The sequence below is a fragment of the Mesoplodon mirus genome, assembly GCF_964341445.2.
Source record: "Mesoplodon mirus genome assembly, chromosome: 4".
NCBI lineage: Eukaryota > Metazoa > Chordata > Mammalia > Artiodactyla > Ziphiidae > Mesoplodon > Mesoplodon mirus.
The window spans coordinates 111,736,207-111,752,408 of NC_138979.1; the positions used below are offsets into that span (position 1 = coordinate 111,736,207).

The 16,202-nt window shown below is 39.4% G+C and overlaps 1 protein-coding gene across 3 annotated transcripts in view; it reads left to right on the forward strand.

The window, feature by feature from the left end:
* Positions 1 to 16,202, forward strand: part of RYR3 (ryanodine receptor 3) — a gene marked incomplete at its 5' end in the record, with an annotated part of 560,922 nt that overhangs the window by 385,978 nt on the left and 158,742 nt on the right. For all 3 annotated transcript variants that reach the window (XM_082617154.1, XM_082617153.1, XM_082617155.1), the window contains 2 exons: positions 10,079 to 10,181; positions 10,991 to 11,128. In XM_082617154.1, coding sequence (XP_082473280.1) covers positions 10,079 to 10,181; positions 10,991 to 11,128 — 241 coding nt within the window. The remainder of the gene's footprint in view (positions 1 to 10,078; positions 10,182 to 10,990; positions 11,129 to 16,202) is intronic.

Sequence of the window (16,202 nt, forward strand, 5' to 3'; positions counted from 1 at the left end):
CTGGCTCCACCCTCTTCTAGCCCCATTCTGCCTCCTTATCTTCTCTTCTATCATCTTTGGGACCTACCATCACTTCCTTCTTTAGCCTTCTAGACAATCCTCTGAACAATCATTTCATACCCATTTCAGAAGTCTGTATCTCAAGAACTTGAGCAGACCTCAGAATCCCTGGAAGGCTGAATAAAACACAGACTGCTGGTCCCACCTCTAGGGTTTCTAATTCAGTAGGTCTAAGGTAAGGCCTGAGAATTTGCATGTTTAGCAAGTTTCCAGGCTATGCTGATGCTGCTGGCTAGAAATGAAATAAAAGCAGGGACCCTGTTACCAAATTCAGCTATCCCATCTGCCACCCCTCCCAGAGTATTCATTTCTAGAAGGAACCTACCCATAGAACTTTCTGAGTAATTAAGAATTTAATATTGATAAAGGATATGGAGCAGTTCAATTTCAGGGCAGAGGGATGCAGAATCACTTGGAAAATAGGATACATAGGAATTAGAATTTTAAAACAGTGATATGATTACCTCATTCTTCTGTAACCTGTGAGGATAAAATAGAAGTTTTCAGCCCTATATCCATACACTATTCAGAGAGATGAAAAAAACATACTTGGGGGATGTAACTAAGCACAAAAGTAGGTAAAGCAAAGATTAGTTCAGTGATTGTTGGCAAATTAGCCAAGCACAGTTTGCAAGACTTTCACTTTGAAAAGGACTTTCATTAAAGGGTATGACCTAGCAGAAAACTCAGTTCACTCCCCTTTGGTTACGCCGTGAGGGCTGATGGGCCACTTGCTTCCTAAGTGTTCCAACAAAAGAAAGATCATTCAGTAAGAAATTAACTTTCAGATTCTTGAAATCAGACCTTCAGATCTGATTTTTATTTAATAAACAACCCATCCATGTATGTTGCTGATATAATTACCATAATTTAACATTGTGGAACAACCACAAAAATTACTTTTCCAATCTGTTTTATCAATATTATTTTATTACAAACAATACCTCTACCTTCTGCCAGAAACTTGTTTGGAATAGAAGCTTAGAAAAAGGATCTTCCTAACAATATTAAATAAGGTTCATGGTTTAATAAATGAGACTATAAATTTTTTTCACCTAGATATCCTAAACAAAAGTAGAAAATACCCCTTTGCCTGGTGTTTGGGTTACTCTGCCTGATACAGCAAAATGGACAAGATTACCTCTAGCTACTACTTCAGTGCCTCCAGATATTCACTAACCTGGGGTCATGGGTCTGTGGAAGAATTTAGACATCCAGAAATCTTAGTGACAGCTTTATTTTCACCAACTTTTCATTAATTTCTAAGAGCATTTCTTTCAATTATTGATATAGGCAGCAAAGCAAGTACCTAACCTTGTCACCCACAGAAATTACATATTTTTTCATATCATATTACAGAGTTCTAATACCTTGAAATATCATTTACATTCATCACTACTTCAAGATCACAGTGCAGGGCTTCCCTGGTGGTGCAATGGTTGAGAGTCCGCCTGCCGATGCAGGGGACACAGGTTCGTGCCCCGGTCCGGGAAGATCCCACATGCCGCGGAGCAGCTGGGCCCGTGAGCCATGGCCGCTGAGCCTGTGCGTCCGGAGCCTGTGCTCTGCAATGGGAGAGGCCACAACAGTGAGAGGCCCGCATACAGCAAAAAAAAAAGATCACAGTGCATGTGAGACCTGCTGCTAGATCTTTTTGTATATGTTACTATATCACAAATTTGTTTTTTATCATCTTGATAACTAGATTGCAGTATAATTGTTTCTCTTTGTAATCCTCTCTATTTTGTTTTAGGTATTAATATTAAATATTAATATAAAATATTAATCTGAGAAAACACTCCATGGGTTTCACTAGACTGTCAGAGTGGTCCATGGCACAGAAACAGTTAAGCATCTTTGACACAAAACTATAGAGGAAAAGATGACAGGCTGGCTGCAAAACATAAAACCTACATGCCAAAAAAAATTCTATAAACAAAATTAAAAGCTCACTAAAAACTGGGAAATGTATTTGGAGTATATATCACCAAGAGTTAATAAACTGCAGATGTGCAAATCACTCACCGATTAATTTTTTAAAAGATAATCACACAACAGAAAAATGGAGGAAGAACATGGATTGAAAATATATAAACTGTGAGATAAAAACAGTCCTGTGTGGAAAAACAAAGTTCAACCTCACCAATTAAATGCAAATTAAAGCAACAGAGGGCTTCCCTGGTGATGCAGTGGTTAAGAATCTGCCTGCAAATGCAGGGGACGTGGATTCGAGCCCTGGTCAAGGAAGATCCCACATGCCGTGGAGCAACAAAGCCTGTGCAACACAATGACGGAGCCTGCACTCTAGAGCCCACAAGCCACAACTACTGATCCCACGCTCCACAACTACTGAAGCCCATGCACCTGAAAGCCCATGCACCACAACAAGAGAAGCCACTGCAGTGAGAGACCCACACACCACAACGAAGAGTAGCCCCAGCTCGCCGCAGCTAGAGAAAGCCTGCGCACAGCAATGAAGACCCAAAAATAGATAAATCAAATAAATTAATAAAAAAAAAGATTAGGGCTGTTTAAAAAAAATGAAAAATAAATAAATTAAAGCAACAGAGATATGACATTTTTCACCCATTAAATTGGAAACTATTTGAAAATATGTTAACTCTCACTACCGTAATGGAGATGGCAAAGTAATACATACTCTTGTATAAGTTTGGTATTAAAGCAAATTGTTGTGAGCTTTCTGGAGGGCAGTCTGGCAATTAATATCAAAAGCCATTAAAATGGCAGTTCCAGTTGGAAATTACTGGGTGGTGCATGCCAACGTGACTGCGCTGGTAGTGAGAGGTGCTTGGGTCATGCAGAGGCCTGTGGACTTTGCAACGGTCCCACAGAGACTTTGATGTAAGAAGCGGCCATGCATCTGGGAGGGTCTTGGTGCTCCGGCCGGGTGTCAGGCCTGAGCTGCCGAGGTGGGAGAGCTGAGTCCAGGACGTTGGATGACCAGAGACCTCCTGGCCCCATGTAATATTAATCAACAAGAGTTCTTCCAAAGATCTCCTTCTTAACGCTAAGACCCAGGTCCACCCAACGGGCAGCAAGCTTCAGTGCTGAATGCTCCATGCCAAACAACTAGCAAGACAGGAACACAACCCCACCCATTAGCAGAAAGGCTGCCTAAAGTTATACTAAGATCACAGACACCCCAGAACACACCACCAGATGTGGCCCTGCCTGCCAGAGGGACAAGATCCAGCCCCACCCACCAGAACACAGGCACCAGTCCCCCTCTGCCAGGAAGCCTACACAAACCACTAAACCAACCTAACCAACTGGGGCAGACACCAGAAATAAGAGGAGCTACGAACCTGCAGGCTGGGAAAAGGAGAACTCAAGCACAGTAAGTTAAACAAAATGAGAAAACAGAGGAATATGCAGCAAGTGAAGGAGGAAGGTTTTTACCCACCAGACCAAACAAATGAAGAGGAAATAAGCAGTCTACCTGAAAAAGACTTCAGAGTAATGACAGGAAAGATGATCCAAAATCTCAGAAATAGAATGAAGAAAATACAAGAAACGTTTAACACGGACCTAGAAGAACTAAAGAGCAAACAAATGATGAATAACATAATAAATGAAATTAAAAATACTCTAGAAGGAATCAGTAGCAGAATAACTGAGGCAGAAAAACAGATAAGTGACCTGGAAGATAGAATAGTGGAAATAACTACTGCAGAGCAGAATAAAGAAAAAAGAATGAAAAGAATTGAGGACAGTTTCAGAGACCTCTGGGATAACATTAAATGTACCAACATTCAAATTCTAGGGGTCCCAGAAGAAGAAGAGAAAAACAAAGGGTCTGAGAAAATATTTGAAGAGATTATAGTTGAAAACTTCCCTAGCATGGGAAAGGAAATAGTCAATCAAGTCCAGGAAGCGCAGAGAGTCCCATACAGTATAAATCCAAGGAGAAACATGCCAGGACACATATTAATCAAACTATCAAAGAATAAATACAAAGAAAAAATACTAAAAGCATCCAGGGAAAGCAACAAATAACAGACAAGAGAATCCCCATAAGGTTAACAGCTGACCTTTCAGAAGAAACTCTGCAAGCCAGAAGGGAGTGGCAGGACATATTTAAAGTGATGAAAGGAAAAAACCTACAACCAAGATTACTCTAACCAGCAAGGATCTCACTCAGATGTAATGGAGAAATTAAAACCTTTACAGACAAGCAAAAGTTAAGAGAATTCAGTACCACCAAACCAGCTTTACAACAAATGCTAAAGGAACTTCTCTAGGCAGGAAACACAAGAGAAGGAAAAGACCTACAAAAACAAATACAAAACAATTAAGAAAATGGTAATAGGAACATACATATTGATAATTACCTTAAATGTGAATGGATTAAATGCTCCAACCAAAAGACAGAGACTGGCTGAATGGATGCAAAAATAAGACCCGTATATATACTGTCTACAGGAGACCTAGGGACACATACAAATTGTCCCTAGGAAGTGAGAGGATGGAAAAAGACATTCCATGCAAATGGAAATCAAAAGAAAGCTGAAGTAGCAATTCTCACATCACACAAAATAGACTCTAAAATAAAGACTATTACAAGAGACAAAGAAGGACACTACATAATGATCAAGGGATCAATACAAGAAGAAGATATAACAATTATAAATTCTTATGCACCCAACATAGGAGCACCGAAATACATAAGGCAAATGCTAACAACCATGAAAAGGGAGATCAACAATAATACAATAATAGAAGGGGACTTTAACACCCCACTTACACCAATGGACAGATCTAAACAGGAAATAAATAAGGAAACACAAGTTTTAAATGACACACAGACCAGATAGATTTAATTGATATTTATAGAACATTCTACCCGAAAGTGGCAGAATACACTTTCTTCTCAAGTGCCTGTGGAACATTCTCCAGGATAGATCATATCTTGGGTCACAGATCAAGCCTAGGTAAATTTAAGAAATTGAAATCATATCAAGTATCTTATCTGACCACAACGCTATGAGACTAGATGTCAATTACAGGGAAAAAAAACTGTAAAAAATACAAACACATGGAGGCTAAAAATATACTAGTAAATAACCAAGAGATCACTGAAGAAATAAAAAAAATACCTAGCAACAATAACAATGAAAACACAATGATCCAAAACCTATGGGGTGCAGCAACAGCAGTTCTAAGAGGGAAGTTTATAGCAATACAATCCCACCTCAAGAAGGAAGAAAAATCTCAAATAAGCAACCTACACTTACACCTAAAGCAATAAGAGAAAGAAGAAGAAGAAAAACAACAAAAAACCCCAAAGATAGTAGAAGGAAAGAAATCATAAAGATCAGATCAAAAATAAATGAAAAAGAAATGAAGGAAACAATAGCAAAGATTAACAAAACTAAAAGCTGGTTCTTTGAGAAGATAAACAAAATTGATAAACCATTAGCCAGACTCATCAAGAAAAAAAGGGAGAAGACTCAAATCAACAGAATTAGAAATGAAAAAGGAGAAGTAACAAGTGACACTGCAGAAATACAAAGGATCATGAGACGTTACTACAAGCAACTATGTGCCAATAAAATGGACAACTGGGAAGAAATAGACAAGTTCTTCGAAAAGTACAATTTTCCAAGACGGAACCAGGAAGAAATAGAAAACATGAACAGACCAATCACTAGCACTGAAATTGAAACTGTGATTAAAAATCTTCCAACTAAAAAAAGCCGAGGACCAGGAAGCTTCACAGGTGAATTCGATCAAACATTTAGAGAAGAGCTAACACCTATCCTTCTCAAACTCTTCCAAAATGTAGCAGAGGGAGGAACACTCCCAAACTCATTCTACGAGGTCACCATCACCCTGATACCAAAACTAGACAAAGATGTCACAGAAAGAGAAAACTACAGGCCAATACACTGATGAACATAGATGCAAAATTCCTCAACAAAATACTAGCAAACAGAATCCAACAGCACATTAAAAGGATCATGCACCATGATCAAATGGAGTTTATCCCAGGAATGCAAGGATTCTTCAGTATATGCAAATCAATCAATGTGATACTCCATATTAACAAATTGAAGGTTAAAAACCATATGATAATCTCAGTAGATGCAGAAAAAGCTTTTGACAAAATTCAAAACACATTTATGATAAAAACCCTCCAGAAAGTAGGCATAGAGGGAACCTACCTCAACGTGATAAAAGCCATATATGACAAACACAGCCAACAACATTCTCAATAGTGAAAAACTGAAAGCATTTCCTCTAAGATCAGGAACAAGACAAGGGTGCCCACTCTCACCACTGTTACTCAACATAAGTTTGAAAGTTTTAGCCACGGCAATCAGAGAAGAAAAAGAAATGAAAGGAATCCAAATTGGAAAAGTAAAACTGTCGCTGTTTGCAGATGACATGATACTATACATAGCAAATCCTAAAAATGCTACCAGAAAACTACTAGACCTAATCAATGAATTTGGTAAAGTAGCAGGATACAAAATTAATGCACAGAAATCTCTTGCATTCCTATACACTAGCAATTAAACAACAGAAAGAGAAATTAAGTAAACACTCCCACTTACCATTGCAACAAACACTCCCATTTACCATTGCAACAATAAAATACCTACAAATAAGCCTACCTGAGGAGACAAAAGACCTGTATTCAGAAAACTATAAGACACTGATGAAACAAATCAAAGATGATACAAACAGATGGAGACATATTCCATGGTCTTGGATTGGAAGAATCAACATTGAGAAAATCCCTGTAGTACCCAAAGCAATCTACAGATTCAGTGAAATCCCTATCAAACTACCTATGGCATTTTTCACAGAACTAGAATAAAAAATATTACAATTTGTATAGAAACACAAAAGACCCCAAATAGCCAAAGCCATCTTGAGAAAGAAAAACGGAGCTGGAGGAATCAGGCCCCCTGACTTCAGACTATACTACAAAGTTACAGTAATCAAGACAGTATGGTACTGGCACAGAAATAGAAATATAGATCAATGGAACAGGATGGAAAGCCCAGAGACAAAACCAAACACATATGGTCACATTATCTTTGACAAAGGAGGCAAGAATATACAGTGGAGAAAAGACAGCCTCTTCAATCAGTGGTGCTTGCAAAACTGGACAGCTACATGTAAAAGAATGAAATTAGAACACTCCCTAGCACCATATATAAAAATAAACTCAAAATGGATTAAAGACCTAAATCTAAGGCCAGACACTATAAAACTCTTAGAGGAAAACTTAGAGGCAGAACACTCTATGACATAAATCACAGCAAGATCCTTTTTGACCCACCTCCTAGAGTAATGGAAATAAAATCAAAAATAAATGAATGGGAACTAATGAAACTTAAAAGCTTTTGCACAGTGAAGGAAACCATAAGCAAGACAAAAAGACAACCCTCAGAATGGGAGAAAGTATTTGCAAAAGAAGCAACTGACAAAGGATTAATCTCCAAACTATATAAGCAGCTCATGCAGCTCAATATCAAAAAAACAACCCAGTCCAAAATTAGGCAGAAGACCTAAACAGACATTTCTCCAAAGAAGATATACCGATTGCCAACAAACACATGAAAGAATGCTCAGCATCACTAATCATCAGAGAAATGCAAATCAAAACTACAGTGATGTATCACCTCACACCAGCCAGAATGGCCATCATCAAAAAATCTACAAACGATAAATGCTGGAGAGGGTGTGGAGAAAAGGGAACCCTATTGCCTGTTGGTGGGGATGTAAATTGATACAGCCACTATGGAGAACAGTATGGAGGTTCCTTAAAAAACTAAAAATAGAACTACCATATGACCTAGCAATCCCACTTCTGGGCATATACCATGAGAAAATCATAATTCTAAAAGAGACATGTACCACAATGTTCATTGCATCACTATTTACAATAGCCAGGACATGGAAGCAACCTAAGTGTCCATCGACAGATGAATGGGTAAAGAAGATGTGGCACATATATACTATATATTACTCAGCCATAAAAAGAAATGAAATTGAGTTATTTGTAGTGATGTGGATGGACCTAGAGTCTGTCATACAGAGTGACGTAAGTCAGAAAGAGAAAAACAAATACCCTATGCTAATACATATGTATGGAATCTAAAAAAGAAAAATGGTTCTGAAGAACCTAGGGGCAGGACAGGAATAAAGATGCAGACGTAGAGAACGGACTTCAGGACACGGGTGGCAGGGGGAAGGGGTAGCTGGGACGAAGTGAGAGAGTGACATGGACTAATATATACTCCCAAATATAAAATAGATAGCTAGTGGGAAGCAGCCACATAGCACAGGGAGATCAGCTCAGTGCTTTGTGACCACCTAGAGGGGTGGGATAGGGAGAGTTGGAGGGGGAGGGGGAGGCTCAAGAGGGACGGGATATGGGGATATATGTATACATATAGCTGATTCACTTTGTCATTGAGCAGAAACTAACACAACATTGTAAAGTAATTACACTCCAATAAAGATGTAAAAAAAAAATCATAAGGGAAAAAAAAGCCATTAAAATGTTCAAACATTTTGGTCCAGGCATTTCACTTCTCTGCGTTTATCCTAAGAAACTGATCAGAGAAATTCAAACCAACTTTATTTTACAAGGATTAAAAAAATGGAAACAACTTAAATATTTCATAGCAGATCATTAATTTTACATGCATTTTATATAAACTGCTTTCATCCTTATGATGAAATTCAATGCACCTGTTAAAGATCAGGTTAAGAAAATTTTAAAATGCTTGAGATAAGTTAAGTGGAAAATTTGAGTTTCAAAAAAGTTTATTTAGAGTGTGATCTCAATCTGCATACATAAAGATATTAACTAAAATATTAACAGTGGCTGTCTTTGAGTGGGGAGATCACAGTAAATTTTCTTCCTTAGGTAATCTCCAAGTTTTGTGTAATTAATAAATTACCTTTATAATCAGAAAAAAGTGAAAGCTACTTTTATTTTTTTTTTTTTTAGCATCTCATAGTTTATGGCTTTATTTCATTAGTGTAGTTTTTCTTTTTATTTATTTATTTATTTTGTGGTATGCGGGCCTCTCACTGCTGCGGCCTCTCCTGTTGTGGAGCACAGGCTCTGGACGCGCAGGCTCAGCGGCCATGGCTCACGGGCCCAGCCGCTCCGCGGCATGCGGGATCCTCCCAGACCGGGGCACGAACCCGCGTCCCCTGCATCGGCAGGCGGACTCTCAACCACTGCGCCACCAGGGAAGCCCTAGTGTAGTTTTTACATCTTTGTATTCTCATGACTCATCTCTCAAAAGATCATTTAAAATGCCCTGGATGCATGACTTTTTTCTCAGAATCATGCATTCTTTCTTAAAGAGAGGAATTAGAGCCATAGTCACCAAAATAATTATTCTAAAGAAGAAGAGCAGAGACAGTATCTTGGTGATGCAAAGCAATATTGCTGGAATTTTTTCTTTTTCTTTTTTTATTTGTAGTGGGGTTTTTTTTCCCAGTTATTGAGATCTGGTTAACGCATAACACTGTATAGTTTAAGGTATACAACATAATCATTTGATATATGTATATATTGTGAAATGATCACCACAGTAAGCTCAGTTAACATCTATCACCTCACATAGTTATGAATTTCTTTTTCTCATGATGAGAACTTTTAAGATCTACTCTCTTAGCAATTTTCAAGTACAGTATTGTTAACTACTGTCGCTATGCTATACATTACATCCCCAGGACTTATTCATCTTATAACTGGAAGTTTGTACCCTTTTTAAAAATTTTTATGTTTTACTTTTTATTGAAGTATAGTTGATTTACAGTGTTTTAGATGTGCAGCAAAGTGATTCAGTTATAGAAAGCTACTTTTAAATGTTGGCCATCTTTACCCCCAAAAAAATAATCATCATCACCATCAAGTTAAATAAAATTTGCAAAGAAATATTAGGTGTCTGACTAAGATTGGATCTGAGTTCTTGGGGCAGACATTGAGAACCAACCAGCCATTCTTCTTTGTCCCTCAAAGATCAACATGCTTCTTAACTTTCAACTGGGGGAGAACTGCCCGTGCCCAGAAGAGATCCGGGAGGAGCTGTATGACTTCCACGAGGACCTTCTCATTCACTGCGGTGAGCTTCCGAGATAAAAGCTTTATGAAAGACAAGTCTGTTCATGATTCCTTCATTAGAAGCTCAGGGGGGGTTGCGAAGTTAGTTTTCTATTTAAAATTACAATACTAATTGTCCAAGAAATGATTCTCTCCAAAACTACTTGGGTCAGAGAAGATACAGGACATCATCCTGGCATAATACATAACTGAAACTACTACCTAGAAGAAATTTTGCTGAGATCTAAGAGAGAACTGGGTCTCTAAAGAAGGAAAGAAAAGAACTGATCTTTATATAAACCTCACCCAATTTATCTCAGGTTAGATAGTTGGGACTCTGCTCCCAGCTGAGCCAGGATTCTGATCCCCTTTGCTTTTTAGCTTCTGCAATGATATAAGTATGGCCATGTCTGCCCTTAAGGATTCGAAACCAGCCATCCCTGCTTAGATACATATCTGCTCGTTTTAAAGTGGCTCTCAGCAATTGTGCTGCTTGTACATGGGTGGATTGAGTACTATGTGGATAAGAGATGACTTTTTCATTTGAAGTAATTCATGGTTAACTCTTTGGACACTCTAGAGCCCATTTTGGGTATGGATTAGAAAAAGTTAAGTCTTGGGATTGAAATTACTTAACGTTCTTGTATACAAGAAATCATCTTTTTAAACAACTTGCCAAAAGACATGATGTAGATAAATACTTACGGGAGGCTGCCTATAGTATCCTTAGAAAGTTCCAAAGGGTGGAAAGCAGTGTTTCTATGTTCCTTCCATCATCTGGTGGCTTCATGTACTGTTTGAGGTTATCACTCTGTTATGTGACTTGCTTAGGGGTTCCCCTGGAGGAAGAGGAAGAGGAGGAGGAGGACGCCTCCTGGACTGGAAAATTCCGTGCCTTGGTGTATAAAATCAAAGGCTCTTCCAAGCCAGAGAAGAAGCAGCCGACAGAGGAGGAGGAGAGATGCCCTAGTAAGTTCCAGTGCCTTTCAATCACACTGCCTCCAACCTGGAGCTCTTCTAAGACTTAATTAAGATCACGGACTTTCTAAGCAAATTCTGTGGGATAGAGAAGGGCTGCTTAGCTAGCTTCAAGGAAGCGTTCTGTTATAATTTGTAGAACTTATTGCTATGTGTTGGGGGCTATGCTTTTCTTCTGACTTAACGAACTTAATTGGAGACGTCTTTTAGGGATGGATTGCTTGGTGGGTCTGCTCTTGTCTGTCTACTTTTAAATGCCTGTAAACAGATTTCTGTTCTTTCTTTTATGTTTTCCTAATCTTCCCCTTCTAACCACTGTTGTTTCTGTCACTTTTGTTTGTGGTTCCTTAGCGTTGAAAATTGCCCCAGCAAGGAAATAATGTAATAATAATAAGGCAGAAGTAAAGGGAATAGGTTGTGGGGTTTGGAGGGGGGGTGGTTTTTGGCTATGATTTTCCTAATATAACATCCCAGAGGAATTGGACCTTCTGTTTTTCAACATTCACAAACCTTGTTCAAATCATTTCTCTAATCCTTATAGTACACATGACTCCTACCATTTCGACCCATGTTGAAACAAGATCATAATTTGTTCTGCAAGGCAGTTGACTGTCCATTACCATTAACATTTCAAGAGGAAGTTTGTCTGCATATTATAATCAGTCTGCTCCATAGTACCAAATTCTGCAAATACTTCACTGTCTAAAGAAGAAGGAATTTCCCAGGTTTAATATAGTTGCCTTTTATCTTATTCCCTGTTCCTATCCATCTTAGAACATGCTTTCAAATTATAGACTAGAGCAATAGACTGTCAAGATGTGATCAGTTTGTTTGAAAACACTGCTTTGGGGTTCATACATCTTATTGCCCTTTCTATTGACCTTCCATCTTTGTCAGACTATCTCTGAAGGGAAAGAATCCTCCGCACTTATCAGCAGAAGCGTAGAAGCCTCTGGAAGAGTGTCTGGGGTACTTGGCAGCAGTTGCACTGGCAACCCTTGGTTGGTCCTATTTGTCACCATGGTGGGGGGGTCTTTGGTGAGGACAGGCCAGCATGATTCAAAGGTCCAAAAAAGTGAGTTTAGACTCCCTTTGTGGTACTGCCAAAGCAGAACTAAAAATAGGCTGAGCTGACCCATATTCCCTGTGGAGAGTCAGTTTTGAAAGTGGTTGCTTCTTTCTAACACAATATGTCACAACCAGGGGGTCCTCCAAGGTAACCGCTTCATGTTAGGTAAATGGAGTCACTTAGATTAAGTCACCTAGCTCTGTGAAGTCTCCCTAACTCTCAGAATGGTGTCCAGGCTCTAAGGACTGCAATCTTTAGCATTGCTACCCTGGGCCTCAGGCAGAAAGATTATGTTCTGTCTGTTCTGGCAGGATGTGCAAACCTGAAAGGCTACCCCAGCATGAGACTCCATGGTGCACCCCATGCTGCTTCCATTCCACAAGCAGAATTCTGAGAGGTTCAAGCTTTGTGTGATAAGTCTTCTTTCCTGCAGTCTCAGAAGTAGAAATAGAAGGTGGCCAAGCATGTCTGGTTGTCAGCATATGGGTTCCCTGCCAGATGTTCCAGGGACATAAAGCTCCTCACTCAGGGCTGACATTTTAAGAGAAAATCTTGGGGATGGTTTAACTGCCATACCCCCCAAAATTGTTTTTCACTTGACTGAATAGAAATGATGTTTCTGAATGAGTAGCCAGTTGCCATAAAGGTTTCTTTTTTTTTTTTTTTTTACATCTTTATTGGAGTATAATTGCTTTACAATGGTGTGTTAGTTTCTGCTTTATAACAAAGTGAATCAGTTATACACATACATATGTTCCCATATCTCTTCCCTCTTGTGTCTCCCTCCCTCCCACCCTCCCTATCCCACCCCTCTAGGTGGTCACAAAACACCAAGCTGATCTCCTTGTGCTATGTGGCTGCTTCCCACTAGCTATCTGTTTTACATTTGGTAGTGTATATATGTCCATGCCTCTCTCTCGCTTTGTCACAGCTTACCCTTCCCCCTCCCCATATCCTCAAGTCCATTCTCTAGTAGGTCTGTGTCTTTATTCCTTTCTTACCCCTACGTTCTTCATGACATTTTTTTTTCTTAAATTCCATATATATGTGTTAGCATACGGTATTTGTCTTTCTCTTTCTGACTTACTTCACTCTGTATGACAGACTCTAGGTCCATCCACCTCATTACAAATAGCTAAATTTCGTTTCTTTTTATGGCTGAGTAATATATAGTATATATGTGCCACATCTTCTTTACCCATTCATCTGTCGATGGACACTTAGGTTGCTTCCATGTCCTGGCTATTGTAAATAGTGATGCAATGAACATTGTGGTACATGTCTCTTTTAGAATTATGATTTTCTCATGGTATATGCCCAGTAGTGGGATTGCTGGGTCATATGGTAATTCTATTTGTAGTTTTTTAAGGAACCTCCATACTGTTCTCCATAGTGGCTGTACCAATTCACATTCCCACCAGCAGTGCAAGAGTGTTCCCTTTTCTCCACACCCTCTCCAACATTTATTGTTTCTAGATTTTTTGATGATGGCCATTCTGACCGGTGTGAGATGATATCTCATTGTAGTTTTGATTTGCATTTCTCTAATGATTAATGATGTTGAGCATTCTTTCATGTGTTTGTTGGCAGTCTGTATATCTTCTTTGGAGAAATGTCTATTTAGGTCTTCTGCCCATTTTTGGATTGGGCTGTTTGTTTTTTTGTTATTGAGCTGCATGAGCTGCTTATAAATTTTGGAGATTAATCCTTTGTCAGTTGCTTCATTTGCACATATTTTCTCCCATTCTGAGGGTTGTCTTTTGGTCTTGTTTATGGTTTCCTTTGCTGTGCAAAAGCTTTGAAGTTTCATTAGGTCCCATTTGTTTCTAATCCTTTAAAATATTTGTAACTTTGCTCATGTTATTGCTTATGATTTCTCTTACCCTTGCATTTGATAAAATATTAAAAGTTTAGATAATGAGAATTGCATGCTATAGTGAACTGACAGTTTACCAAATACTTCATATATATTAGTTTACTGCTGTTAGTTTTTTTTCACTCCTCCATTGTGTAGGTGATGAACATAGGACTCGGAAGAGTTAAGGGATACTTGTTCATTCACTAATTCTTTCCACCCTTACCTGGTTCCAGAAAAATTTCCAGATCTAGAATGTCAACAAGATGAGTAGAGCTGTGACTTGATTGGTGTTCTGACTCTGATTCCACGCTGTTTCCATTGTCCCATGACGCGACATTTGCCAAAGAATTTTTCAGCATATGTATCCATGAGCCCTCAAGCCACATATTATACATATTATCAATACATACAGAATGGCTTCTTACAAGCTTCATCTTTTTATCTTGCTTACTGCATCTGTGAGGTAACTCACTCCTGTGACTCATTGTTATGCGTAGGAATCTGAACCCAACAGAAGTCAAAATTTTAACGTCAAAAAGTTAACCCAGGGCTTCCCTGGTGGTGCAGTGGTTGAGAGTCCGCCTGCCGATGCAGGGGACATGGGTTCGTGCCCCGGTCCGAGAAGATCCCATATGCCGCGGAGTGGCTGGGCCCGTGAGCCATGGCTGCTGAGCCTGCGTGTCCGGAGCCTGTGCTCCACAACGGGAGAGGCCACAACAGTGAGAGGCCCGCGTACCGCAAAAAAAAAAAAAAAAAAAAAAAGTTAACCCAGCCAAAGATCTGGACTCAGGGTTTTCAGGGCAGGTGGTGCAACTTGTCCTCTACGAGCAGGTGGTGTTGGCCAGATAAACTGCAGGGGACCTCAGCTTTTAGGAAAGAGAAAGCAAGTGTCCTGAAATCCATAAGAATCCTGCTAACTGGTTCAGGGTTACAGGGATTTGCCCAAACTAATTCCAAGTCATATTGTGATGGAAGTTTTTGCAATCTGATCAAAAGATTATATGATAGTGAAGAGGTTTAAAAAAAAAAAAAACCTCTAGCAGTAGCAGCCCACCATACTGTCACATTTCTTTTTTAATATCCCTATCCATCACATGCCCTAGAAAATCTTTTGCCTGTTCATTGGAGGCCATTGCTTCTCGCACACTACAATTTTAGTAGGGTTTCCTTGAATATAAATCTGTAGCCCCTGAGTTATCCCTCCAGAAGAGGCCAACTAGCTCTTTCTGCTAAATTCTAAATTTAGCAAAATAAAAATCACCTGTCACTTCACAGCTCAAAGTTGGTGCCTTCCTGACCTCTGTCATTCTCTGAGCGCTTTCTCCGTGGCAGGTTTCTTCATAATCTCTCTGCAAAGAAAGCTGCTACCTGTATCAGCTCTCACCCAGTCACTGAATAACCTGAGCCCTAGACCAAAATTCACCCCCCACCTAAATGCTGCAGCCTTTTCTCATGCTGAGGAGGGGAAAAATGTCTACTGATCACCACCAAAATAAGTCTTGGGCCCCAACACAAATACTCACACACAAAGTAAGATAACTTAGCAGTAGGTATATCTGTGGCACTCAGGCAGTATTTCTAGGCCTCTTTAGATTCTCTCCAAACAGCTTCTCCCTGAGACATACACACACAGATACCTCCTCCATGTTGTCTTTTTTTCAATCTCCTCCTCCATCACCCTGCCCCGCCACATTGTGGAATTTCTAACAGGGCATGTGTGACTTTCCACCTCAGGTGGAGTATCTGTATACCTGTTTATTTTCTTACTGGGACTTAGTACTGGGACCACACCTTACTTGTTTCCACATTCAGCTCATCGGCACAAATCTTTTTGACTTCCAATGCATGTTAGTCATTTGAGGCTTACAAAGATGAAGAAAACAGGGACCTCACAGACAAAGGAGTGAATATGTGTGGACAGGCAACTCGATAAAACATGAGGTCAGATGTGCTACAGTAAAAGTACAGATAAAGGACAGTAGGTGACCAGAGGAGGGGGATTGGAAAAGTGTCCATAAAGAACATAGATGGGTAGATATATAAGGGAGAGGTATTTTTGGTGAAAGGAGCTACTTCAACAAAGCCCAGAGGCAAAAAAGAATTCATATTCCAAGAGTGGCAAGGAGTTGAGATTGGCT